A 27289-nucleotide genomic window follows, 5' to 3' on the forward strand; every position below is an offset into this window, starting at 1 on the left:
GCCAAATTCCTTTCACCTAGAGTATCATGAGTGAGACACGACTGGGTAAATCTAACGTATGGAATATTTTCGTTACGGAAAAGGAAGAAAGTTGGCCTTCTTTTCGGAGGTAAAACGGGTAGAAAAGCAATGATCATGGGGAACACAAACTGATATCTAGTAGGAATGACATAACAACAACAGAGAGAGAGAGAGAGACTTCTGTTAGTTATACTGATGGAGAGACAGAGGCACAGAAAAACCCAGAGTGGCTTCAGGAGAATTCAATAGAATTCAGGGATAAGAGATGGTGAGAGGTCCAACAGACACATTCAGACTTTTTCTTCTAAAACACTGCAATGATAAAAGTTCCCTAAAAGTTTTTGTACTTCCGGCTTCTTTGTGTTACAAGCTACCATTTTTATGGCACTGGGCATGTTCCTCCTAAAAGTATATTTCGGATCACATTTCATGTCTATACTAGAAGCTTCCATAGCTTCCCACAGCCTGTAGACTCAATTCTGGAGCACATCACCAAAGGCCAGCATGGTTCCAACCAATATTTTTACCATAACTAAGGCCACGCCCATGCTGCACGGTGTTTTCTTCCTTTCCCTAAGCCAGATTATTATCAGTTCCTAGGATAAGCCTGGACTTTCTCCCCTCTGGGTTTCTCTTTCTTCACTGCATCATTCTTCTTCAGCTAGTAAAATCTTATTCTCCAGGTTTCAATTCCTAAAGGAAATTTCTGCTCTCATTTTCATGAGTTCATCTTTCCCTTCTCTGGTTTTCACAGAGGCAATCTTTTAAAAAGAGATCATCTTTAGTATAGTAAAAGAAGTCTGAGCTGCTATTTGTCATTTGATTGTAGCTAATGCCAAGGATTTTAGTGCTCATTTAACAGACCTATGCCCATCATGAAATAGACAAAATATGAATTCCTTTAAAGTACCTTGGAATTTTGTCAAAAGTGGTTATTACGAAAACCCTAAAAAAAGGCAATAAATAAAAATTTGTAAATTAAAAAAAAAAAGAGATCATCTTTTCCTTGTCACTTTGTTCTCGTAAGTGACTGTTTACTTCTCTTTTACCCTCTGAGTGCCCTTTCAGGGTTGAAACTATTTTTTATTTATTATCAGTCTTACTTTTTGACATATTGTTGGAAGGCAACTAATACACATTTTTTTAAAGCCGATTTATTTATTTTGAGATAGAGAGAGTGAGCAGGGGAGGGGCAGAGAGAGAAAGAGAGACAGAGAATCCTAAGCAGGCTCTGCACTCTTAGTGCAGAGCCTGGCATTGGGCTCAAATTCACGAACTGTGAGATCATGACCTGAGTCGAAATCGGGAACAGGACGCTTAACTGACTGAGCTACCCAGGTGTCCTGAAGCCAACTAGTATTTGTTGAATTAATAATTTACTTTTTGGCAGCCAGAATGACAGGAAATTAGAATAGGTAATAGGAGATAACATGTACTTTTCCTTCCTAATTTCGATAAAATAAATGTTGCTTTTGTGGAATTAACTCTAGTAGAATTTGGAGCAGTAGTTTCTAGTTTTAACCAGGCTAGCAACAACATTCGTAATCTCGTGGAGGTCTGTGGGCTTCTTTGTTTTTCAGTAAAGAAGATACAAATGGTTTCCTGGCTTCCTTCTAGCAAATACTTTATGGTTCTAGAAACAATTTGGCTACTTTTAAAAGAGAGGAGGGTAGGGGTGCCTGCGGGTAGGGGTGCCTGCGGATCTGCGGTGGCTCAGTTGGTTAAGCGTCTTGACTTCAGCTCAGGTCACGATCTCACGGTTTGTGAGTTCGAGCCCTGTGTTGGGCTCTGTGCTGACGGTGTGGAGCCTGGAGCCTGCTTTGGATTCTGCGTCTCCCTCTCTCTCTGCCGCCCTCCCCCTGCTCTCTCTCAAAAATAAATAAACATTAAAAAGAGAGAGAGAGAGAGACAAGGCTAGAAATTAGGAAGAGAAAAACATGCAGAGTTTGAAAAGGATCATGCATAAAGAAAACAAAATATTTTAGATTATGATACTAATTTATCATTCTACTGAGGGCAAACTTTAAGTACTGGCTCAGAATTGTACACAAAAAATATACTTACCATAAAGAAGGAAAAAGACCAAATGCCACTATTTTTCCTCCCCTTGCGAAAAATGAACGAAATCACGTATGTCAAGAAGATAAGTGAGAAGGCATAGCCAATAGAACAGGGGATCTGAAATCAACAGGAACGTGACGTTCAGTCAAAGGCAAATGCAATCCGAGAAACACATCAGAAGCCAAAAGAGTGTTGTAGCACAGAGTTTTACAGCGATTTAATTTATGACAATACAAATATCATTTGCATCTTCAATTTTTTTCATGAAATCATTCAACGGTATTTGTTCTATGAATATCATCACTTACTTGTATAGTCTGATTTACAGTTACAAACGCAGACTCTTGGAAGTTTAAGCCGTAGTCTAATAAATACATAAGCAGTAAGATCAGGGAGTACATTGGGACATCCACCAGCGCCTGCCCAAACCAGTAAGCAGAAGGGAAGAGGCCTGAAATCCGGAGCTGGGACTGAGCTTTGTTCTGATTACAAAACAGCAAAGACACAAAGTGCTAGTTCAGTTGGAGCTTCCAGAAAACGTGGATTATGTAACAAAACATTTGATCAGCATTTTCCTTTGTAATAATTCTGCATCATGGCCAGAAGCATTATGGGGACCAAGGGATACAGATAGTTCCAAACACAGATGGTCAATTGGTTGCTTTCATGAACAATATTGATGTTCGTCACGCACCCAGTGGAAATACGTGTAAGAAGGTCTCAGTGTAATTAAGGTATTAACACTGCAGTAAACAAAACAGTGATTAATAATCTACGGGAACAGGGTGGTTTATTTAAGCAGCTAGCCTTCCATCAGGGTGATTCTGCTTTGACTCACTGTGAAGTCTTGTGCTGTCTCTCTCTACACATGTCTATATACATATCAAGGTTATACATAAAATATTATGTTTTAGTTACTATTATACATAAATACATAACACGATATGTACCTTATATACATATGAAATGGCTTTATTCCTTTCATTCTAACTAAAGGATACATTAGGGTAGTTTTGGCATAGCACACATGCAAATATTTATTACCCATCCAAATATTTATGCCCACGTACATGAATATTATTACATTCGTAAATACTACGTGTCTTGCATTCCTGCCCGTCTCTGAATAAGCACACTAAATTACATATTTTAAAACTACTTATCAAGTGATGAGGGGTTGGGCCCCAATGAAGCAATCGCAATAAATGGTTAAGCAATTTTGAATATGTTTCTTTTCTTTCAAAAATAGTTCATTTGCTGATGGTCTCTGGTTGGCTAAAATAGGCCCCTGTCAGAGATGGAATTTGACCTAAGGATGCGTGTCAAAATCTCTGAGCACCGGCCCAGTCAGTTGGCATGACTGAAAAGGATTTGGCGATGGACGGATCTGTGGTGAAGCCCGGAGAGGGGTGAATGGTGGTTTTAGGTTACTGACCGAGTGAGTGCCCAGCACTGCCAGCTCTGGAGGGCAGGAAATGCGGAAAGGGGGTACACGCGTTCAACAATATCATAAATTCAGCTTTGGAGATGTGGTTAAGTTGGGAGAGTCTGTGATTCTCCCAGTGGCAACCCCGGAGAAGGGAGTTTGGATCCGCACTGGAGGTAACGTGAGAAATTAGAGATCTTGGGGCGCCTGGGTGACTCTGTCAGTTAAGCGTCTGACTCTTGATTTCGGCTCCGGTCATGATCCTACGGCGGTGGGACTGGCCCTGCACTGGGCTCTGTGCTGATGGCACTGGGCCTGCTTGGGATTCTCTCTCTTCTCTCTGTCCCCTTCCCCCACCCCCGCACAGGCACACTCTTTCTCTCTCTCTCTCAAACTAAAAAAAAAAAAAAAAGAAGAAGAAGAAAGAAATTAGAGATCAAGTCTGTTGAGTGATGGGTAGGTAAAAGGGGTTTGAAGCCATAAGGTTAGATGAGTTTGCCTAGGACAGAATGACATCAAGAATGATGAGAGAGCCTAGGACTGAGATGTAAGGAGTTCAGAATTTAGAGACAATGGAGAAGAATGAGGAGTTCCAAAGGAGACAGACAGTGGCCAAAGGGTTGGGAGGAACATGGTGGGATTGAGGCGTTTCACAGACCAGAGAAAGAAAATGTCCGCATTTCCTACGGGAGGCATTTTTTTTTTTAAGTTTATTTATTTATTTTGAGAGGGAGAGAGAGAGAGAGAGAGAATGAGTCCCAAGCAGGCTCTGTTCAGGGCAGAGCCCAATGTGGGGCTCCATCCCACGAAACGGGAGATCAGGACCTGAGCCGATACCAAGAGTCTGAGGCTTAACTGACTGAGCCACCCAGGTGCCCCTGGGAGTCATTTTAAGTTAGGACAGTGTTAACTACGAGATGCCTGACAGTTACCTCAGGCCAGCAAATGGTGTTTCCCAAGATTCCCCGGAGGTTCTACACTAGGAAGAGAACAGAACAGCCAGCGCTCCCTTCCCTTGGACAACAGAATCACTTTGGAGAGGAACAGATAAAGATCCTTATGCAGGGTCACTCTGTGCAGTCAAGTTACAAAAATGGAGCCATTAAAAGGCATTCTATTGAGATTTGCAAGTAAAGCTAATGCGAGTTGGCCTGGGTTGACGAGTCATATGAATCCATCACCCTATGACTGCCACTCAAAATCTGTCTCTACTCCAGAACTACTGAATCAGTCTTCATCTTAAAAGATGCTCCAAATATCTGTAGGTACATCAAAAATGCATGGCAATTAACGAAAGAGTGTCTGTGAATGAAAATGTATAGTCAGTTAAACATTAAATATTTTTTTGTTCTCATGTTTTCAACATACCATGTTCCTTTATTTCAATTCTCTCTCTCTAACTTTTTTGAAGTGTGATTTTGAAACCATAAAAAATGTCCCTATGAAGTATTCAGTTGCGTGGGGTTTGACACATGCATGGATTCCTGTATCACAATCATAATCAGAGTATAGAGCATTTACATTACCCCGCCCCCCAATTTCCCATGCTCCTTTGCAGTTAATAGCCTTTATCAGGGGTTACAAGAAACCACAGGTCTCCTTTCTGTCACTACGAATTTATTTTACCTTTCTGAGAATTTCATATAAATGAAATCATTCAGTATTTACTCTTTCCTGTCTTCATTGCCTCAGTGTAATGGTTATGACCCGTATCCATGCTGATGCATTTATCAGTTGTTCCTTCTTTTGTACTGCTCAGTAACATCCCCTGGTCTGGCCACCCAAGGATTTCTATCAATTCACAGCTTGATGGAAATCTGGGCTGTTTCAGAGAGTTGGCTATCATGAATAAAGCTGCCAAGAACATGAACGTACCAGTCTGTATGTGGAAAGAGGTTTTCTTTTCTCCCAGGTAAATGCTTAGGAGAGACATTCCGGGCCACACCATAAGTGTATTTTTCACTTTGTAAGACAGCGCCGAATGGCTTAGCAAAGTGACTGTGCATTTTATGTTCCTGCCGATGACGCATTACAGTTCCAGTTTCTCCATATCCTCCCAAACGTGATATTTTCAGTCATGTTCATTTACTCATTTTCGTTCGTGTGTAGAGCTATCTCATGGGGGCTCTTTTCCTGATTACCCATGATATTAGCCATCTTTTCATGGGAGCATTTTCCTTCCACATATCTTCAGTGAAGTATTTGTTCAAATATTTTGCCCATCTTTAAATTTTAGGCTATCTTTTACTACTGAGCTGTAAGAGTTCTTTATCTTCTTAGTACAAAAAAAATTTTTTTTTAATATGGAATGCTTCACAAATTTTTGTCTTTTCCTTGTGCAGGGACCATGCAACCCTCCAATTTTTGTTTATGTGCGATAACAAATCTTTTGTTAGATGTACGAGTGTTGTGGATATTTTTTCTTCCCAGCCCGAAGCTTTGTATTTTCTTATTGGTGCTTTACAAAGAGCAAAAGGTTTTAACTTTGACGAATTTCAAGTTCTCATTTTCCTTTATGGTATATATGCTCATTCTGCCCCATCTAAGCAAGAAATAATTGCTTACCACAAAATCGACGATTCATTTCAAATAAAATTTGTGTATGGTGGGGGGTGAGTGTTGAGAACACTATTTTTTTTCCTCATACCGATGTCAAGTCGTTCGGGTACAATTTGCTGAATTCTCTGGCAGATTTTACTGAAAATCAACTGATAATCTCTGAAATGTCTATTTTGTTTCCTACGCCTATATGACGATCCTAAATAAATACAACACATTCTCCACTCCTATAACTTTGTAGTAAGCCTTGAGGGCAGAAACATAACCCTTCCAACTTTGTTTTTTCTTTTTCAAATTTATTTGGTCTATTCTAGGTGCTGCACATCCATGCAACTTTTAGAATCTTCTCTATCTGTAACCTCTTTATTTATCTCTGTATTTATAAAGACATCAAACAAAATTTTTATATCTTAGGATTTATTGCTAAATTGGCTGCTCTATGAAGCATGTATAAATGGACGGGAGGGTGGTACCTGGGTAGCTCAGTCGGTGAAGCATCCGACTTCAGCTCACGTCACGATCTCACGGTTCATGAGTTCAAGCCCTACGTCGGGCTCTCCGCTGTCAGCATGGAGCCCGTTTTGGATCCTCTGTCTCCCTCTCTCTCTGCCCCTCCCCTGTTCGTATGCTTTCTCTCTCAAAAATAAATAAGCATTTAAGAAATGTATAAATAGCCTTGTGAAAAGGCTTGTATAAAAGCCTTGTGGAAGGACTTTCACCTTCACCTTCTAGTTATACAAAGTAATGAAGTTTTCATTATTACCTTATAATCATCGAAGCTGCTCATTGCAATATAAGGAGTACAAGAGGATGCCAAAATCGCCCATAATATGGTATGTTCCCAAAATACAAACGAATTTCTCTGTGACTCCTGAAAATGCAAATATAACGAGCTGAGTAACAAATTCAACATTTGCTTTCTGGAACACATTAAAAAAAATATTAAACTGATGACATATACTCCCTCCTTAGGTCCCCACTGAGGTTCCCAAACTCTTTCATTATCCATCCAATTATGAAGCATGACTCTTGGCTTTATACCCAATTACAGGGATAAGGAAAGTGACTCCAAGCATGAGGCTGAACTGATAAGTATTACACCGTTGGGAAACAAAAGAGGAGTAAGATTTTACATTTTCTCATTTTAGGATTCTAAAATGTATTCTGATGTGAAAACAGTAAATAATGACAAGTCACAGTTGGAACATCTCATTTTTCACGGGTATTTAATTATGTCAAATGCGACAGCCTGACTCAAAAATCCTCTCGGATGTTCTGTGGGCACAGTGATGGTAAGTGCCTTTCTAGGTACACCGTGAGACCAGAAAAATATTGGTTGAGGCTTCCAAAGTAGAGATAAAGCACAGTACTCGAAAGGGAAGTGGAATCTCCATGAAAAACCTTGGCACTTGCTCACACACAATGTCGCTCCTGTTTGGAACAGTCTTTAGCGACAGAAGATGCACTGACTGCCCTGAAAACAGTTTCCACGTTACTTTCGTGATCCACAAAGGTGTTTAGTTACACACATTGCCGAGAAAAGTTATAACCAGGGGTGTCTGGGTGGCTCAGTCGGTTGGGCGGCCAACTTCGGCTCAGGTCATGATCTCATGGTCCACGAGTCTGTGAGCTCGAGCCCCGCATAGGGCTCTGTGCTGACAGCTTGGAGCCTGGAGCCTGCTTCGAGTTCTGTGTCTCCCTCTCTCTCTGCCCTTCCCATGCTCACGCTCTCTCTGTCTCTCTCTCTCAGAAATAAACGTTAAAAAAAAATTTTTTTTTAAAGTTATAACCAGAGTCTGGTTATCTTCAGCTTGGCCATCAGAGACAACCTTTCTCACGACAGAAAGGTGAGATTTAAGGTTATTGACAGAATCTTTTAAGAACACCTTGCATGCGGGGTGGGTTCAGTACTCAGTGGTAAATCCTTTGACTTGAGCAGGACAGAAGCAAGGTCTGAAACTCCCAAAAACTCTTACCTGAGCAACGAACAGGTAAATCCAAATAGAGTATAACCTGAGTTGCTGGAGATATTAAAGTTCGGATGCTGAGCACGTGAAACAAGGTCAAGTAAGGTAGTTAGTTGGTATCGAACTCATCATAGCTAAAACGGAATGTTTCTATTGATGGAAATTTGCTCAACTATGGTATCCTCCCTCAGAAACCAGAAAATGGATAGGAGGTTAATTAAATGAACCATAGCATAGTCTAAAATTAGTACTTGATGAATGACTAAAACTTTTTGCTTTAGGGATTAAGCTTCTTACACACCCTTACTGAAAGGAATTTTTATTTGCTGAACGCACCATGAGGTATGTCGTGAGAAGTCAACTCAAAATCCTACAGGAGTGTGTGAAAATGATGGACACAAGGTCCATTTATATACACATGGGTAAATGGTCTTTAGCCATATATATATTATTCTAAAACCCTAGATTTGAATGGAATATAGATAATTTGCTGACCTCTGACTTTCATTTATACATTTAACAAATAAGTTACTTGGTGCTTATCATGTCCTCAGCCTTATCTCAAGGTATAAAATATTCTGTAGGGTTAAAAATACACGGTCTCTGGGTTCAAAGAACTCTCTAAGTGGAAGCAATATATTTAGGAAATCATCAAAAAGGAACAATTACAAACTCTAATCTGTATTCTGGTTTCCAAACTTACAAGGCTGTGTACACAATCCAATCACATGGGCCTTTTTTTTAGAAATAGGGATTTTTTTTTTTTTCCTTTTGCCCCAGGTATGAAAAAGCTGGCAGGCCCAAATAATGAATATTTATTACAAGGAACTGGAATAATTCTAGTGTAACCAGCCTGCAGTGTTGGTCTGAACTTTGTCCTAAATTTTTTTCTCTGTAGTGTTTCTAAAAGTAATCATAAGACTTCAGTTTCTTCCTTTCCCTTCCCTCCCCTCCCCTCCCCTTCTCTTTCCTTTTCTTCTTTCTGTCTCTCTCCCTCCTTCCTACTTTTGTTATTTTTGTGTTAGTCTCTCAGTGCTTCCTGACTTCACTTTCATTACCTCACATTCCCTTTGAAAAAGAGTTCTGTTTTGCATTTAAAAAATTAAAGCTCTGGGCACCTGGGTGGCTCAGTCCCTTAAGCATCCGACGTCGGATCAGGTCATGATTTTGCAGTTCATGAGTTCGAGCCCCGTGTTGGGCTCTGAGCTGTCAGAGCCTGGGGCCTGTTTCAGATTCTGTGTCTCCCTCTCTCTCTGCACCTCCCCATGCTCATTCTCTGTCTCTGTCTGTCTCTCAAAAATAAATAAAACTTTAAAAAAAGTTAAAAAAAAAATAAAGCTCCAGGGGCCCCTGGGTGGCTCAGTAGGTAGAGCGTGCGACTCTTGGGGTTGCGAATTTGAGCCCCATGCTGGGTATAGAGATTACTGAAAACACTGAAGCTCTAAAAAGTGTACTGATTTCTGAAAACCAGAGAGCTAGCATGAACCAAGTCGTGATTTATTATGCAGCTATTTACTCAATAAGAACGAGATTGCAGCACTTAAAAGAGTGACCTGGGACATTCTTGGTGCAGGAGAGACCAGATTCCTGATGGAAGAGAGTCAGTATACTTACGCTTGAAAATGTACTTCTATCAGTTTGGATGTGTGCTGATGGCTTAACCATTCCAAGCAGTGCATTGCTAATAATATCCATGAGAACTGGGAAGCAATTTAGTCTTTTTGTATTGCATACTAATGAAAATCTGTAACACTAAAATATAAAAAGCAAAATTATAAATTCTCAAAGTTCTTTTTTTTTTTTTTTTTTGCTAAAGAGTTCAAAATTCAATATCTAAAATTTAAAGAATCCTGTTTTTAAAATGGTGCCAAATAGGGGCGCCTGGGTGGCTCGGTCGGTGAAGCATCCGACTTCGGCTCAGGTCATGATCTCGCGGTCCGTGGGTTCGAGCCCCACGTCGGGCTCTGTGCTGACAGCTCGGAGCCTGGAGCCTGTTTCAGATTCTGTGTCTCCCTCTCTCTCTGCCCCTCCCTCACTTGTGCTCTATCTCTCTCTATCAAAAATAAATAAATGTAAAAAAAAATTTTTTTTAAATGGTGTCAAATAAAGCAAAACACAAACACTGTGTAAGTAAAACAGAGCAAGCATATAGACTGAATCTAATTTTCAGGACACCAGACATCTGGGTGAAGGCTAGCATCAAGTATTATTGTTTAAGAATAAAACAGAAGTTTCAGAAAATATGTATTCTAAAATCCTTGAGAGGAAATCTGAGTTCTTTGGACTTAAATATGCACTCGACGGGGGGTATTATATAGTGTTTATTTTGCTAATACACACAGCTTGTGTTGGTAGACAATGATTAAAATATGAATTATTCATCATGTTAATGACTACAATTCACTGAGTAATAAATGCAAGCATTCTTTGTTTTTCATTTCACATCCTGAAATGGAAAGCTGAGTACATCGATATTGTATTGGTTTTCCACATCTTGGGGAAAAATTATGAAACAGAGACCAACATACCTTTTCATTACCAGACACTATGATGGCTCCATTATAAGATGGGTCATCTATGGCATTTTTAGTTCCAAATGTATCCACTTCCAAAGCTATGTTTTGATGCTCCACAGAATGTATAAAGTCATCAATGCTTGCCCCTGCGTTGCAGTTAAATATATTAGGTGTGTCATAAAACTAAGAAAATCAATGTCAAGTTGTACAATAAAATTTTAATTAATGTCATTATGTGATCCTTACTGTCATATGGACTGTCAGGATAGCTTTCCACGTAAGAACATACTTGTTACTGTGAATTAAAAATCTATTCACTTGTGATGGAGTTTAGTTCATAATATATTTATTTGCTTCTGATTACTGCTAACGTGAAAGGTGAAAGTCTTTTTTTGAGCACCATATGGCATTTGGAATGATTTTTTTATCTAGAATATTGCAATCAGTGGCCATAAACATTAAGGGTTTAATGACACGGGTAATCGCTACTAATCAACTACGGAAATCGCTAAATCTCACTTCACTACTGCTAGATTATTAATTGACTTTCAAAATGTGTCTCGATAACAGCTGTTTGAATGAGGGTAGGAGGAGCTTCATGGACCTTCTCCCAGAAAAGCAACCATAACTTGTAAAAATTACTAAAAATCCAACAAGTTAAAAATCTCTTGATTGTCTTAATGGCACACAGAAAGTGCAAAAAAAATTTAAGAACATCTAGTAAGTTTGGGTAAGGACACTAAAAAACTGGCATTTGAGCTAAAAATCCATACTGTTAGTCCCTATCCTCAATTAGCTTGATAGAAGCTTCACTCTGGATATAGCCAAGAACTCAAGAATCCTTCATCAAGCCACGTCTAGGCCTACAGTATCTTCTTGGGAAGAACTGGGATAAGGATGATTTGGCCTTATTTTTGGCCTCACGTGCCTATGATAGAGCTTTCATCTCATAAGTAGGGAGTGGATGGACCAGGACTCCAGTCCTCTCACTACCTGGGGGGATGGAGTTTATGCAACATGGGACTGAAAGGAATAAGAAAGGTTGGTGGCCACTCAGTCCCCTGAAGAGAACTGAATAGCCATTGAAGTTGTGTCCCTGCCTCACACCATACACAAAAATTACTCAAACTGGATCACAGACCTACATGGAAGAACTAAGAGTAAAAACACCTTAGAAGAAAATATAGAAGTAAATCCTTGTGATCTTGGGTTACGTAAAGCTTACCTAGATATGAGACCAAAAGCACAAGCCAGGGAAAAAAATAAGTTGGACCTTGTAAGAATTAAAACATTATAGAGTGTCTGGGTGGCTCAGTTGGTTGAGCATCCAACTCTTAATTTCGGCTCAGGTCACGATCTCAATGGTTGGTGAGTTCAAGGCCCACAACGGGCTCTACGCTGACACTGCAAAGTCTGCTTCGGATTCTCTCTCTCCCTCTCTCTGCCCCTCCACCACTCACACTGCCTTTGTCTCAGAAAAAAAAAAAAAGAACTTAAAAAAATTAAAACATTATGCTTCAAAGGACACTAATGAGAAAATGAAAAGGCAATCTACAGGACGAAGCAAAATTTTTGCAGAAAACTTGCAACTGACTCTTATTATTCATGGTACATATATTCTATAAAGTCACCACAAACACTGAATTAGTGAATTCTTTATTTTTTTAATTTTTTTAATGTTTATTCATTTTTGAAAGACAGAGAGAGACAGAGCACAAGCAGAGGTGGGGCAGAGAGAAAGGGGGACACAGAATCTGAAGCAGGCTCCGGGCTCTGAGCTGTCAGCAACAGAGCCCGATGCGGGGCTCAAACTCATGAACCGCGAGATCATGACCTGAGCCGAAGTCAGACACTCAGACAACTGAGCCGCCCAGGCGCCCCAAGTGAATTCTTAATTATGGCTGAGGTTCCTGTGAGCCTCTGGTTGCAACAATTTCTTTGACCAATCAAGAGATCGCCATATCTTATATATGTTTTGGTATATATATTGTTGACTTGTAACAGCAATCTCAAAGCCAACAACACTAATGTATATCTGAACGAAGCTTATTTAACACACATATTTCCTCTGGAAGGTATCTCATGGCCTTCTTGACTCAGGGACACTAGAAAGCACTTGTGCACTCTACTTGGGTGGAAAACGTAGCATTCAATAGACTACAGAAAGGATATTTAGTTACAGTATGAGAGCTGAACAAGGAAACAGAGTATCACCTCAGCTGGAAAGTGTGTATCAGGTGACTCAAACTGTCCACTGATCTGAGCATGTGTGTGAATGATTACAAAAGAGCCATGAGTATTGGTTTTGGGGTCACAAATAAGTTTTACTGACTAGAGAAGTCTGCAAGTACATAACCTGTGAATGATGAGGATCTATTGCATGCGACAAGGGACTTGTATCTAGAATATATAAAGAACACTTGGGATTCAATAAAAAGGACGTATGATTCATTGTTTAAATAGGAAGAAAAAAGGCACTTCTGCAAAGACAGATATACAACTGGCCAGTAAGCACATGGGCAGATGCCTAAGGTCAGTAGCTATTAGCAAAATGCAAATCAAACTACAAGATACTACTTGATTCATACGAAGATGAGTATGACAAAAAAAAAAGTCAGGAAATAACAAGTTTGGGTGAAAATGTGTAGAAATTGGAACCCTCACAAATTGCTGGCATAAACATAAATTGGGGCAGCCCATTCAAAGAACTTTGGCCTTTCCTCAAAAGGTTAAATATAGTCACCATATGACCCAACAATTCCATTTCTGGGTTTTATACCCCAAAGAAGTGAAAAAAATATGTATGTTCATACAAAAACCTGTACATGGACATTTATAGCAGCATTACTCATAATAACCAATAATTTGGAGAAACTATCCATCATATAATGAAAAATAAAATGTAGCATATTCACACAATGGAATTCTTCCACAATTAAAAAAATACTGAAACATGCTACAACATAGACAAACCTGGAAAACATCACACTAAGTGAACGAAGTCGGTCATAAAAGATCATCTGTTGTGTAATTCTACTTATATTAAATGTCCAGGGTAACACAGATCTGTAGAAACAGAAATTTTGTGGTTTCTCAGAGCTGGGGAAGAGTAAATGGCAATGAGTACTCATGAGCATGGGATTTCTTTTTGAGATAAAAATATTCTTTAAAAAATTTTTTTAAAAAAAGTTTTGAGATAAAAAGATTCCAAAAAAAATGAGTTGTACTGAGAGTTACACAATTCTGTGAAATACACTGAAAACCACTGGACTGTATCCTTGGAATAAATGGAATAGCACATGAATTCTAGCTCCAGCTGTTACAAATGTGTCTTTTTTAATGTTTATTTCTTTATTCTGAGAGAGAAAGATAAAGGTTGAGCAGGGGAGGGGCAGAGAGAGAGAGAGAGAGAGAGAGAGAAACAGAGAATCCCAAGCAGGCTCCGCGCTGTCAGCACAGAACCCAACACGGGGCTTGAACTCATGAACTGTGAGATCATGACCTGAGCTGAAATCAAGAGTTGGATGCTTTACTGACTGAGCCATCCAGGCGCCCCACAAACGTGTTTTTTTTTTTGATACAAATGCTTTCATTTTGCCCACAGCCACCAGAAAGTTTGTGTCTCCTTGGCAAGTCCTTTCCTAGTCCCCTTTACCTTCCTGGACTTGCATTCACCCTCCTCAAGCCTCATAAACAGTTTTATACGGAGGAAGTCAAAAGTTTCTTTTTCTCTCTCACATGCTTTATGTTTCTCTTAACCGTGAATGCACTTGGGAATGGAGTATTCGCCACATTATTACCTGTTTTGTTGATGATCAGTAATCCCGTGAGAGGATCACGTGGCTGTTGTCCAGGAGCCAGGAAGTACAAACGAGGAGAGAGTTCCCAAGCGTAGCTCTGTTGATACACTTTCATGGTGATGATCTCTGTGAGAAGAGGGCAAACTCCAAATCCGAGAATCAAGAGCCTACCCAGGAGAAAAGTGCCAGTGTGAATGCACAGTCATTTCTTAACCTTTAAAGCTGCCTGAGCAGATTAGAACGTGATACCATCAAGAATTTATGGAAATTCAACACAGAGCTCTTGGACTCTTTTCTTGAGTATTTTGCCCTTTGCCTACCCCTAAAATTACATTTTTTTTTAACGGTTTTTTATTTATTTTTGAGACAGAGAGAGACAGAGCATGAACGGGGGAGGGGCATAGAGAGAGGGAGACACAGAATCGGAAGCAGGCTCCAGGCTCTGAGCCATCAGGCCAGAGCCCGATGCGGGGCTCGAACTCACGGACCGCGAGGTCGTGACCCGAGCTGAAGCCGGCCAATCAAACGGCTGAGCCACCCAGGCGCCCCTAAAATTACATTTTTTAAAAGGTTTATTCATTTTTCAGAGACGGAGAGAGACAAAGCGTGAGTGGGGGAGGGGCAGAGCGAGAGGGAGACCCAGAATCCAAAGCAGGCTCCAGGCTCTGAGGCTCGAACCCACAAACCGTGAGATGGTGACCTGAGCCAAAGTCGGACCCTTAACCGACTGAGCCACCCAGGCGCCCCCCCCAACCTTATTTTTATTTTTTGATGGTCTTCTCTCCCTTTTACATCTTAGATTTGTTTTCTTAATGTATCGACTGAAAAAACCCCACGTGGCACTCTGACACTCACAGTGATAAAAGAGCTTTCCTTTCATGCTTTAATTTCAAGAAGCGAACCCTTGCGATCGCACAGATTTGCTGTCTCCAAAGAGCCATTCCGCCTATGGTCTGGCTTATCTCATTAAGCGAACTGAGAACTTGCTCTGTCTCAACAAGCCTCTCTGTATCTCCAGCTCTTTCTGACGGGGCTTCTCCCCACGTGGCAATATCTGCAAAATACGAAAAAACGCAATTCATAAAACTGGGCTCCAGCTGGACGTTATGGAGCCTACTGCATGTAGGAGCTTGTGTCGTCCACACTGCTAGAGTCTTCTGCGTAACTGTGGGCGTTGTGTGGTGCTCTGGCAGCCGCCATGAGTGAGAAACATGAATGGAAGTTTGATGCCTTGAACAAAAGGAGTAGAAAGGAGATCTTCGATCATTTGGCTACAGACAACACATTCAAGAGGTCAGGGCAAATACGCGAGATCGTAGCGTGCCTAGAGGTGTCACTTGCAAGGGAAAAATAACCTCAGGTGTTCGCCTAGAGAAACAACCTACGAACTGACATGCTACAAACGGGATTAACCGTTAATTGTTGGCACTGGTGGGATTTCAAATCTGTTCGCACCACTGGAGGCTGCACTCTTCTTTGGAGACTCAGGATGCTGTCCATTGTATGGTGTTAAAACAAGCCTGATATCAAACCTCAGAAAGCACATGCCCAAAAATGTTCAACCACAGACACAAAAACACACCATTCCAGTTACTATTGAAGAAGATGTAAAGATCTTATACAAGGTAGGGGTCAACAGTATATTAAAAGAATAATTCAGGGATCTCCTGCTTCCAAGAGACTGTCACCTCTCTTACCGAGAGAATATACCAGTTATTTTTAACCCATCAGATACGAGCATAAAGAAAGTAAAAAAAAAAAAAAAAATTTTTTTTTTTCCATAAAGGGAAGACTCATTCCGAGGGAGATGATACCCATGGCTCCTTTCATCCTAGGGGCAAGGGAAAAGGAAAGAACCACTTTAGATATGAATAAGGAGAGGGCATTGAACAAACTCTTATGGTCATGTATGGGCTGGTAGGACAGACTAGAGTCACGTGGTACTCACGTCCCCAAATGAATTTACATCATTTACCAACCCTTTCCCATGAGAACTTCACCAAATACATGGGAACAGCACACCAAAGGCTGGAGATGGGAAGGAAAAGCTGAGAAAGATCCACGCTAAAGTGCAGAGACTCTTTACTTGTGGAAGACATCGTCAAGGTACATGGGGCCTTCCTCTGTGAAGGAAATCCACCAGGGGCTGGCTACAGGACACATGAGCAGAAAGAGATATACTGAGGCAGAATGGATCTTGGCTGGGTACAATACACTGGCATGCTGACATCTGGGTGTAGGGTGGAAATGTGGAGCGATCTCCCAAGGCGTGGTAAGCCATGGTCAAGGATGGAGAGTCAGGTTGACTCCCCAGTAGCAGAAAAGCCGAAACCCCCCCAAAACAAGTAAACAAAAAGTGACAGCAAGCTGAAAATCAGGTAGATATCATTTCTTGTTGAGAAATTTGGGGCTGTATAACAGAGGGAGCTCTAGAATTTTGCCTGTGCTGGAATATGATCTGTGTGTCAACAGCAATAACGTCTAGGAAATCCACAAATGTTCGTACATCGAACGACGCATTTATAAATCACCAAGTACAGGAAAACCTTGGATTGCAAGTAACTTGTTTAGTGAGACAAGCAAACGTTTCCAATAAATTTTAACTTGATACATGAGTGGTGCCTTGCAGTACGAATAGAATGTGGTGCCAAGCGTCACATGATCACAACTGAGCCAATGGTTCCTGAAATTCGCTTTGATAGATGAGTGCTTTGGATTACAAGTACGTTTCCGAAACAAATTATGCTCACAAAGCAAAGTTTTACTGTATTTCAATAATGTCTCATCAAATAGGGGATATAATTAGAGATGTAAAAATTATTTAAGATAACCAAATAGAGATTTGAGCTGAAAAGTGCATGAACCAATTTTAAAAGTTCACTGAAGGGGCGCCTGGGTGGCTCGGTCGGTTAAGCGTCCGACTTCGGCTCGGGTCATGATCTCACGGTCCGTGAGTTCAAGCCCCGCGTCGGGCTCTGTGCTGACAGCTCGGAGCCTGGAGCCTGTTTCGGATTCTGTGTCTCCCTCTCTCTCTGCCCCTCCCCTGTTCATGCTCTGTCTCTCTCTGTCTCAAAAATAAATAAACGTTAAAAAAAAAAAAATTTAAAGTTCACTGAAGGGGCCCCTGGGTGGCTCAGTCGGTTAAGCGTCCGACTTCGGCTCAGGCCGTGATCTCACGGTTTGTGAGTTGGAGCCCCACGTCGGGCTCTGTGCTGACAGCTCAGAGCCTGGAGCTTGCTTCGGATTCTGTGTCTCCCTCTCTCTCTCTGACCCTTCCCCGTTCTCTCTCTGTCTCAAAAATAAACAAACATTAAAAAAAAAAAAAGTTCACTGAAAAAAATAAAAGCTCCACAGATTTCTTTCGGCGGAAGAAAGAAATCAGTGAACATGACTCAAAAGAAGTGAGATAATTTAGTTTAAAGAACAGAAAGAAAACATAATGAAAAAAAAAAAGTCTCAGAGAGATGGGAGACACGATCAAGCATTCTAATATGCACGACCACATATACTGGGTTAATGGGAGTTCCAGATGCAGAGTTTAGAGAAAAAGGGTCAGAAATTATAGTTGAAAAAATAATGGCTAACAACTTCCCACATTTTAGGAAAAACATTCACTACACATATAAGAAACTCACTAAACTCCCAGTGGGATAAATGTGAGATCGACACCTAAAGACATCACAGTCAAGGTGTCAAAAGCCAAGGACAAAAAAAAAAAAAAAAAAAAAAAAGGATCTTGAAAGCAGCAGGGGGAAAAAACAAGTTATCGCCCACAAGATATTCTCTGTAAAATCTAAAGCTGGCTTCTCATCAGAAACCAGGGAGGCCATATTCAGAATGCTTGAAGAGAGGGATTTCAAATAAATACATTTAAAATAAATTTAATAAATTTAAAGTAAATAAAATAAACGTGCTGACAGCTCAGAGGCTGGAGCCTGCTTCGGATTCTGTGTCTCCCTCTCTCTGCTTCTCCCCTGCTGATGCTGTGTCTCTCTTTCTCTCTCAAAAATAAATAAACATTGGGGCACCTGGGTGGCTCAGTTGGTTAAGCGTCCGACTTCGGCTCAGGGTATGATCTCGCGGTTTGTGAGTTCGAGCCCCGCATCAGGCTCTGTGCTGACAGCTCGGAGCCTGGAGCCTGTTTCGGATTCTGTGTCTCCCTCTCTCTCTGCCCTTCCCCCACTCACGCTCTATCTCTCTCTGTCTCTCAGAAATAAATAAATGTAAAAAAAAAAAACATTAAAAAAAACATTAAAAACAAAGTTTTAAAAAATAATACATGTTTTGTCTGAAATTGCTCTTGGGAAATGGGATGAAGGCAGCAGTGAGCCTTGGATAGAAGAAAATGGGCCAGCTTTAATGATAAGGCAATATTGGCAGGAAAGGTATAATGTGACAGGAATGCAGTCTGGCTCCATGTATCCTTGTCTAGGAAAGGACCTGATCATCACGGAACCCCACATTTTGTAATCACATCTATGTAACAGTGTTTTACGGAAATATATACTGCACTAGGTGCTGTGAATACCTTGACATGATCAGTCACGCATTTTATTTACCTGATTCATCAACAGCTGATTTTCCTTCTAGTTTCAGGAACACTTCGTTCAAGGTTGTCATGGAAACACCGTAATTCTCGATTCCAAGGCCAGGACACCTATCCAGATCCTCGTAAAGCGCTAAAGAACACGTACAGTAGCAAATCCAAACTATGAAAATCACAAGTGAAGACAACTTTTCATGCAACAAAGCACAAAGGTATGAAATAAAAGTATACATTTTAAAAGCTAACATTTCATAGTACGTACTTACTCTTCAAATACTGTATTTTAAAATTTATATTGTGACAGCTCATATATTAACCTCCTTTGATCAAATAATAATTTATAGTCATTTATATTTATGTTAAAATTTCATTTTAGGGGTGCCCGGGTTGGTCAGTTGAGCATCCGACTTTGGCTCAGGTCGTGATCTTGTGGTTTTTGAGTTCGAGTCCCGGCGTCAGGGTCTGTGCTGAGAGCTCAGAGCCTGGATGGAGCCTGCTTCAGATCCTGTGTCTCCCTCTCTCTCTGCCCCTCTGCTGTTCATGCTCTGTCTCTCTTTCTCTCTCTCTCTCAAAACTAAATAAACATTAAAAAATTAAAAAAAAAATTTTTAAGTTTGTTTTTAACTTAATTATGGTAACTTTTAACATTTAATGAACAGGGGACCTTTGGGTTTTTTCAACTCTAATTAACTGAAGACTCTTTTCAGGGCCATTTGTGCTTTAGCCAACAAAACGGAGAGAACTAATTTTTTGAGGATTGGTACGATGGTACAGAACCTTCTTCAGTTCCAAAAAACTATATTAAAGGAAGGACACGAATAATAAATCTTTTATTTTTTTTAAATTTTTTCTATTTCTGCTTTTGACTGTGGAAGAAACAATTCACAAGATGTCATCAAGAATGCAGAATGGACTCAGGGCATCTTGTCGTAGTGGAAAACTGGAGGTTGGTACCTCCTCCCGCGATGCTCTGTCCCTGTACCCTTTAGTTCGTTGACCAAAGCCACTTTTGCATCGGCCACTGTTCTTAACATAATGAACACTGTCTCTGCCTGTCTGGATCTGAATAATAGCAGCTAATTAAATGAAGCCTGAATTGAAACCTAATTTTAAATCCTAGCAGGATTATAGAAGTCCTGAGCCTTCCACCTATAGTTTCTCCCTGGGCAAAAGGAGAAGTTAAAAGCTTTCTGTCTTGGGGCACCTGGGTGGCTCAGTCGGTTAAGCGGCCGACTTCGGCTCAGGTCACGATCTCACGGTCCGTGGGTTCGAGCCCTGCGTCGGGCTCTGTGCTGACAGCTCGGAGCCTGGAGCCTGTTTCGGATTCTGTGTCTCCCTCTCTCTGACCCTCCCCGGTTCATGCTCTGTCTCTCTCTGTCTCAAAAATAAATAAATGTTAAAAAAAATTAAAAAAAAAAAAAAGCTTTCTGTCTTGATCAGAGTCCTATGTATGGAAAGGCAGGAAAGAGGTGAGATTCAAACTGCTAATGAGTGGTTTGTGTCATTCTTCACTTTCCTAAAATTGGACAAACCTCCTCCAAATTGTAACGACTGTGAAAACACATTAATCAGGATTTGATTAACATCTCGCCCCATGGCTCTAAGGAACGCCTGTGCTGTCGCCATAAAATGTATATGTGACTGACTTTGTGGGGTTAATCTATGTGTCTGTTAACCACACGTATGGCCCAGTTAATTTCTTCCACCATCCAGTGTGGCCCTCCTAGAGGGCCTCTCTACCAGGGAGCAGGTTTTCTGAATGACATACATAATAAGTGCACTTTTTCTTTCTCTTTTAATTCAACTTGTTATGTTGAGCTCATTTTAGATTCCCAAGCAGTTGTAAAAAAAAAAATAATACAGAGAGATCTGTACCCTTCACTCCGTTTCCCCCGACGGTAATATCTTAAAAAGCCACAGTACAATGATCACAACCACCCTAGTGAAAATACAATCAAGATACAGCACATTTCCAGGGTGCCTGGGGGGCTCCGTTGGTTAAGTGTCCGACTCTCGGTTTTGGCTCAGGTCACGATCTCACGGTTCGCGGGTTTGAGCCGCACGTCAGGCCCTGTCTGCACGGACGGTGCAGAGCCTGCTTGGGATTCTCTCTCTCTCTGCCCCTCCCCTGCTCGTGCTCGATATCTCTCCCTCTCAAAATAAATAAATAGACATTTAAGAAAAAGATACAGAATATTCCCATCCCCACAAAGATCATGCTACCCATTTACAGCTGCAACCATCTCTCCTGATTCCTTCTTTTCCCAACCCTATGGCAACTATTAATCCCTTCTCCATTTTTTTTTTTAATTTTTTTTTTAACGTTTATTTATTTTTCAGACAGAGAGAGACACAGCATGAACGGGGGAGGGTCAGAGAGAGAGGGAGACACAGAATCTGAAACAGGCTCCAGGCTCTGAGCCGTCAGCACAGAGCCCCACGCGGGGCTCGAACTCACGGACCGCGAGATCGTGACCTGAGCCGAGGTCGGCCGCTTAACCGACTGAGCCACCCGGGCGCTCCTAAGGTAGAAGATTTAGATAAAGGTTCACGTTTATGCCTGTGGGTCCACTTGCTCCATTTGTTGAAAAGGTTAACTTTCCTCCATTGAATTGCTTTCCCACTTCTGTCGAAAATTGGCCTGGCGTATCTCTGTGGGTCTGTTTCTGGATTCTCTATTCCGTTCTGTCTACGTGTCTATCACTGTGCCAATATCACACAAACCTGATTATTATAGTTTACGTGGTGCCATTACTCACTCTCTGGCTCAGCACAGACAAAAACCACGGCTGCCTGCTTCAAAAGAGTTGATGGCAGCCCTCCGAATCTCTGACCAGGCTGATCGCCGGTGTCCCCTTTCCTGCAGAAAGCCAGCCTGTGAAGCCTGGGAGAGGTGCCCGCTTTACGTAATGTGCAGACATCAACACAGGGTGTGAAGGAAGAGGAGACATCAGTGGGAGATGCTCCCAACAAAGAAACAAGAGAAACTTCCAGAAACAGACCTTCGTAAATGAAGCTTTATGATTTACCCGACAAAGAATTCAAAATGGTGGTCCTAAAGTAAACTTTTATGTATTGGCATAAAAACCCCAAAGATATCACAAAAATCCTGTCGAGAACGAAAAGGACCAATCACGGGGCTGTTTAACGTGATGGCTAAGCCAGACGTTTTCAACCACTTGTGTTCATTCAGTTACGAACACTAGAAGATTCTGCTATGCACCACAGAGGGAATGAATGACTTAAAGAGTTCCCTAAAATGCCCAGACATTACAGTGCAGCTACTGAAATATAATATTTCCTACAATTGATAAAAACATCCAACCACTGTCTTATTTGCATCATGTTTCAAATGCCTGAACACATTGTAAGCTCTCAATACATGCTGTAAGAATTATCATTATGATTATAAATTTTATTTACACATTTCATTTCACAGTGTGCTTACCTGGAAATTTACTTGTTCTTTCCAAGGGCAATGTGTAGACAAGTTTTCCTTCACTTTCTGCTGATAATTTGGCATCGGGGATGTGCTGTTTAACCAGCGATGTTATTTTTTCCTGAACGCACATTTCATTCAACTGCAAACTGGTGTTTGAAAAATAAAAAAGAAAGATATATGTTATTTGACACAGTCTTCAATAGCATGAAGACAATGACTTCTATTTCATGTTTGAAATAAAGGGGAAAAAATCTCAGATCGTATAAATGTAATAGGAGAAGGCAGAGGGAGCTAATCAGAACCACTGGTCAGGTTATTTAGAGATGATGCCCAGAGCAAGTTAATATTGACTCAAGTCCTTAAAAGGAGAACAGTGGCACAGTAGAGACAGCAGGGACACAGCAGGACTACACAAAGTGGAAAATGGTGAAGATTTTTCAAAGGGAGTTTAATTTGGCTGAATAGGATTACTGTATTGGGAAAACAGAAGGGGATTTTGATAGGCAGGGACAAAACAGTTTCCGTTATTCAGCTGGCTCTTCCATACAGATTTATTAAGTTCTTAGTATGTGACAAAAACTTCCCTAAATGCTGAGGGTACAGCGGTGAATAAAAGTGCTGCCCTGTTCTTACGGAGTTTACTGTCTGGTGGGGAGACAGGGAGAAAACAAGTAAACAGACAGAAAAATAAATGATTAGTAGTAAATGCAATAGGAGTAAATGCTCTGAAGGAAATGGGGTACAGACAGAAATGAATTGTGGATGAATGTGGATGTGAGTCGTTGAGATCACTGATTTTTGCTCTCTTTGCAGTGCTAACCCCAGAACTTTGACCAAGAACACAGAATCATAGAGAAGAACAGTCTATCCATTAAAAAATACCATGGGTATTTCTGTAACGTAGAAAAACAAACAAAAACGTATGAATCCAGGCTTTAAAGTATACAATAGACAAATACCAGTAGTGACTTGGCTTCTAAACTCGGTTTTGCCGTTTGAAGTGTGCTGCTTGCCCTATCTGGACAGTCTGCTCATTAGCAAAATGGAATAACGATTCCTGACGTTTAAGGCTGTCCGAAGAACTGGGTAATAGTGATGTTTGTACTTAGTAAGTCCTTTAAACAAGGCTTCTTTAGGGGCACCTTGGTGGCTCAGTCGGTCGAGCATCCAACTCTCGATTTCGGCTCAGGTCACGGTCTCACGGTTTGTGGGTTTGAGCCCCGCACCAAGTTCTGCGCTGACGGCACGGAGCCTGCTTGGGCTTCTGTTTCTCCTCTCTGCCCCTCACCTGCCTGTGTTCTCTCTATCTCAACATAAACAAATAAACTTTCTTTTTAAAAAAATGGCTATTTTATTTGATCAAATGCTTACATCGAAACTACGCTTACTGGTGCGTATTAAGAACAAATGAGAATCCCTTTCATTTTTAGCGGCAGTGAAACTCACTGAGAGAATGAAGCAAAAAAAAAAAAAAAAAACAAAAAAAACAAACTAAATAACACCCCCCAAATCGTAACTGTTCTCCATGGTGCTGCTGCCCCCTGAAATAAAAACAATTTAATAGATACTTCTTGGTTACTTACAACAACTTGTGCTGGGCACCAGAGAGGACTGAGGGAGCAGAAAATGTACCCTCCTCGGGGAGCCTATAGCTCAGAAATGGAGGGCAGTAGGCTCGTTTCTGAAAACGGAATACGTGGTAAATGTTTTAGGCTTTGCGGCCAGTGGGTCTCTACTGCAAATCTTCAACATTGCTGCTGCAACGTGGAAGCAGGCCACGGGCGATACCTAAATACCTGGGTATGCAGGGATCCTGACCATCGTTTTTTACTTAGAGAACACGTTCTCTTTCGATGCTCTGTACCAGGCGCGACGTCATTCGCTCTTCTCTAACCTTTACTTGCAACTGGGAATTGTTATGCCCACTTTGTCAGCGAGGAAACCGAGTTGCAGAGAGCTTAATTCATTTCCAAGAAGCAACTCAAACAATGTGCCTGGGGAAATGAAACACCGGGACGATACACGGAGCTGGAAGATTAGCAAAAGCTACACGAGACAGCATTCAAATAACTCCATAGGACGAAAACAGGAGGGAATCGACCCAAGAAAACTGCCAGCCTCTGGAAATAAGCTCGGACAAGGGGAAATGTAGGTCACGACAGGCGTGTGCAATGAACAATGTGTATTTTTTTCTTTTTTTCTTGAGAGACAGGGAGAGAACAGGAGCGGGGGAGGGGCAGAGGGAGGCAGAGAGAAAATCTTAAGCAGGCTCCATCCACCCTCAGTGCCGTGCCGGACATGGGGCTCGATCCCACGACCGTGAGATCAGTCTGAGCCAAAATGAAGAGTCAGACACTCAACCAACTGAGCCACCCAGGCGCCCTACATATTTAATTTTTAACTAAAGGCGAGTAATATGGAAGTCACAATAGGGTGGGCCACACCAGTTTCATATGACAACAAAATTTGGATTATGATAGATAAAATGAAGCCATTAATTTTTTTTGTTTCTTGTGTCATATATATATATATATATATGTAAATATATATGTATTTATATATATATTTAAGTTACAGATGCCATAAGTTAGAGCTATACTTTTGACAAACTGACCAATTCATGAATAAATAAACATTAATTTAAAATACAGATCTGGATATTAGCCTTCAAAGTTAAAAATATCCAGATTCAATTCCTGGCTCTCTCACTTATGAACCTAGGGGCACTCTACGTTTATCTATAGAATAAAAATAGCAATAGTTTCTATCTCAAAAGACTCAAGATTTAAATAAAACGATGGTATGCATCTTCTCTCTGAATGACTCCATCAATCCCAGTTGATTGAAAATAATGATAAAAATAAAATGAAGAGGACGGAGAGAAGAGCAAGCACATGAACAGCACCACTGAGAGATCAAGTAGAAGCAAGGAGCCTACTCAAGAAACGATGTTAACACGTGGGTGAGGGGGGAGAAGGGTGGATAATACCACGTGTCAGCCGTGAAAGTTCCCTTAATCCAAACCTTCCTTAACAGCGTGCTGTGGATGGATTTTCTATCACATTTATCTCGGCTTTTTTGTTACCTTGTATTTTCAGTCTCTAAAATCTACCCGTCAACCTCTCTCCTATATACAGACCAATTCCATATATGTGTGTGAATATCTCCACATATGCACATGCAAATATCGGTGTGGGACAAATCAAGAGTTTCACCTGTGCTGTAATGTATTCATTCCATCAAACATCGTGCTTACATCATGTGCCTTTCTCAGTTTCCCAGCCTCCTCATGTGGCTCTACCTTAAGTGATATCCAATGCCCCATTTCTTCTTGAGGAACAGAGAAGAGCCTGCACACTTCAGCTTCCCGCTGGAGAGAAACACTTTCCGATCTGAAAAGGAAGAAGCAGAGAAGAAAGTTTCGTAAGAAGTCGTCCCCTCTTTCCCAAGAGGTAACCGTGATTCTACTCTAATTTAGGAGCTTCCACATTTTCTTTATTGTGTGTGTTTGAAGTTTATTTGTTTATTTGTTTGTTGGTTTGTTGGTTTAGAGAGCATGGGAGTGAAGCAAGAGAGGGAGAGAATCCCAAGCAGGTTCCACGCTGTTAGAGCAGAGCCTGACAGGCTTTGACCTGACAGGGTTTGACCTCATGAACCGTGAGATCATGACCTGCGCTGAAATCAAGAGTCGGATGCTTAACGGACTGAGCCACCCAGGCACCCCTGCATTTTCAAATACAGTGCTTCATAAAAACTCATTGAAACAGGCACACTTTAATCTTACTTGTAGACTTTAGCCTATTGTTTTGCCATCTAACCACTCCGGGAGGTTATGTGAATACGTCTTCTAATATAGACTGTTGTGGCACTACCTATTTTAATGGACCAAACCACTATTCGAATATGTCAAGTCAGTGTACCTTAACTTTGAGTAAAAGGATTAATGTATTAGAATACAGACTCTCTCTTCACAATAATTGAGTTTCCTGGCAGATTATGCCCTTGTAACATCAAATGATAGAAAATTCTAGGAGACACATGGAAAAGGTTGGGAGTGAGACTCATCGGGCCCAGTTCATATCATTACCAGCTGTTCGGATTGCTAGGTACAACTCGATGACCAGATTATAAAATACAGCTGCTCAGGATACAAATCCATATTTCCCAAGTCTCATAAAGACCTCATGATGACACTTAAAGGAAATCGGCAGTTACCAGCCAGGATGTCAGCCTCATCCATGAACTGGGTACTAAAGAGGACCACACGGTCTGCTTTCCACTCCTTCAGGAGGTTCCACACAAGGTGCCTTGAAAAGGGATCCAGTCCCGCAGTTGGTTCGTCCAATAGGAAAACCTACCGAGGAGGGATGTATATAAAGTGTGTTTCCAGTAAAGCACAGTTCTTCCAGAAAACACGCAGAAACGACATTACTTACATATTTAAAAGGATACGGTAGTTAAGATTTTGTTCTTATATTTCATGTTCTATCATCAATCCCTTGGCACAGATGTCCTTTGCAAATAAAAGGTTTGGACCACTACCAAAGTTTCATTTTTGAAATTTTGAATTCATCTCCAAATTTAGTCTGACTTACTTACCTGAGGATCTCCTAAAATGGCAATCGCAAAGCTGAGTTTTCTTTTCTGTCCGCCACTTAAGTTTTGAGCAAGGACGTTCTGGATGTTTTTCATCTCCAACTCCAGCAAAACTCTTTGTATCTAACCGAATAAGAAGCTTTATGTCACAAATCAAGATTTTGTTTCTTTTCTTGTTAAATTTGAAAACGCAAGGCTGTAAGGTGTAATGGCTCAAAGCATGGAACCTGAGGCAGGCTGCCTGGATTTGAATACAACTCCACTTTAACTAGCTGCATAATCTTGATCCTGAACCTCAGTTTCCACGTGTATAAAATGGGGATGGTAACAGTACTTATTTCTTAGAGTGGTTGTG

At 41.0% G+C, this 27289-nt stretch overlaps 1 protein-coding gene across 5 annotated transcripts in view; it reads right to left on the bottom strand.

The window, feature by feature from the left end:
• ABCA8 (ATP binding cassette subfamily A member 8) overlaps positions 1 to 27289 on the bottom strand; it is a 71195-nt gene that overhangs the window by 14999 nt on the left and 28907 nt on the right. For 4 of the 5 annotated variants that reach the window (XR_006211184.1, XM_042966546.1, XM_042966547.1 and 1 more), the window contains 12 exons: positions 26938 to 27057; positions 26554 to 26692; positions 25640 to 25730; positions 22345 to 22484; positions 18910 to 19059; positions 15206 to 15404; positions 14351 to 14517; positions 10563 to 10696; positions 9649 to 9786; positions 6831 to 6938; positions 2391 to 2564; positions 2086 to 2199 (listed from right to left, as the gene is read on the bottom strand). Coding sequence is in view for 4 of the 5 variants with exons in the window: in XM_042966546.1 (XP_042822480.1) it covers positions 2086 to 2199; positions 2391 to 2564; positions 6831 to 6938; positions 9649 to 9786; positions 10563 to 10696; positions 14351 to 14517; positions 15206 to 15404; positions 18910 to 19059; positions 22345 to 22484; positions 25640 to 25730; positions 26554 to 26692; positions 26938 to 27057 (1674 nt within the window). In the remaining variant the exon portion in view is untranslated. The remainder of the gene's footprint in view (positions 1 to 2085; positions 2200 to 2390; positions 2565 to 6830; positions 6939 to 9648; positions 9787 to 10562; positions 10697 to 14350; positions 14518 to 15205; positions 15405 to 18909; positions 19060 to 22344; positions 22485 to 25639; positions 25731 to 26553; positions 26693 to 26937; positions 27058 to 27289) is intronic. The other variant, XM_015536194.2, reaches the window with a different exon arrangement.

The sequence above is a fragment of the Panthera tigris genome, chromosome E1 (assembly GCF_018350195.1).
Source record: "Panthera tigris isolate Pti1 chromosome E1, P.tigris_Pti1_mat1.1, whole genome shotgun sequence".
NCBI lineage: Eukaryota > Metazoa > Chordata > Mammalia > Carnivora > Felidae > Panthera > Panthera tigris.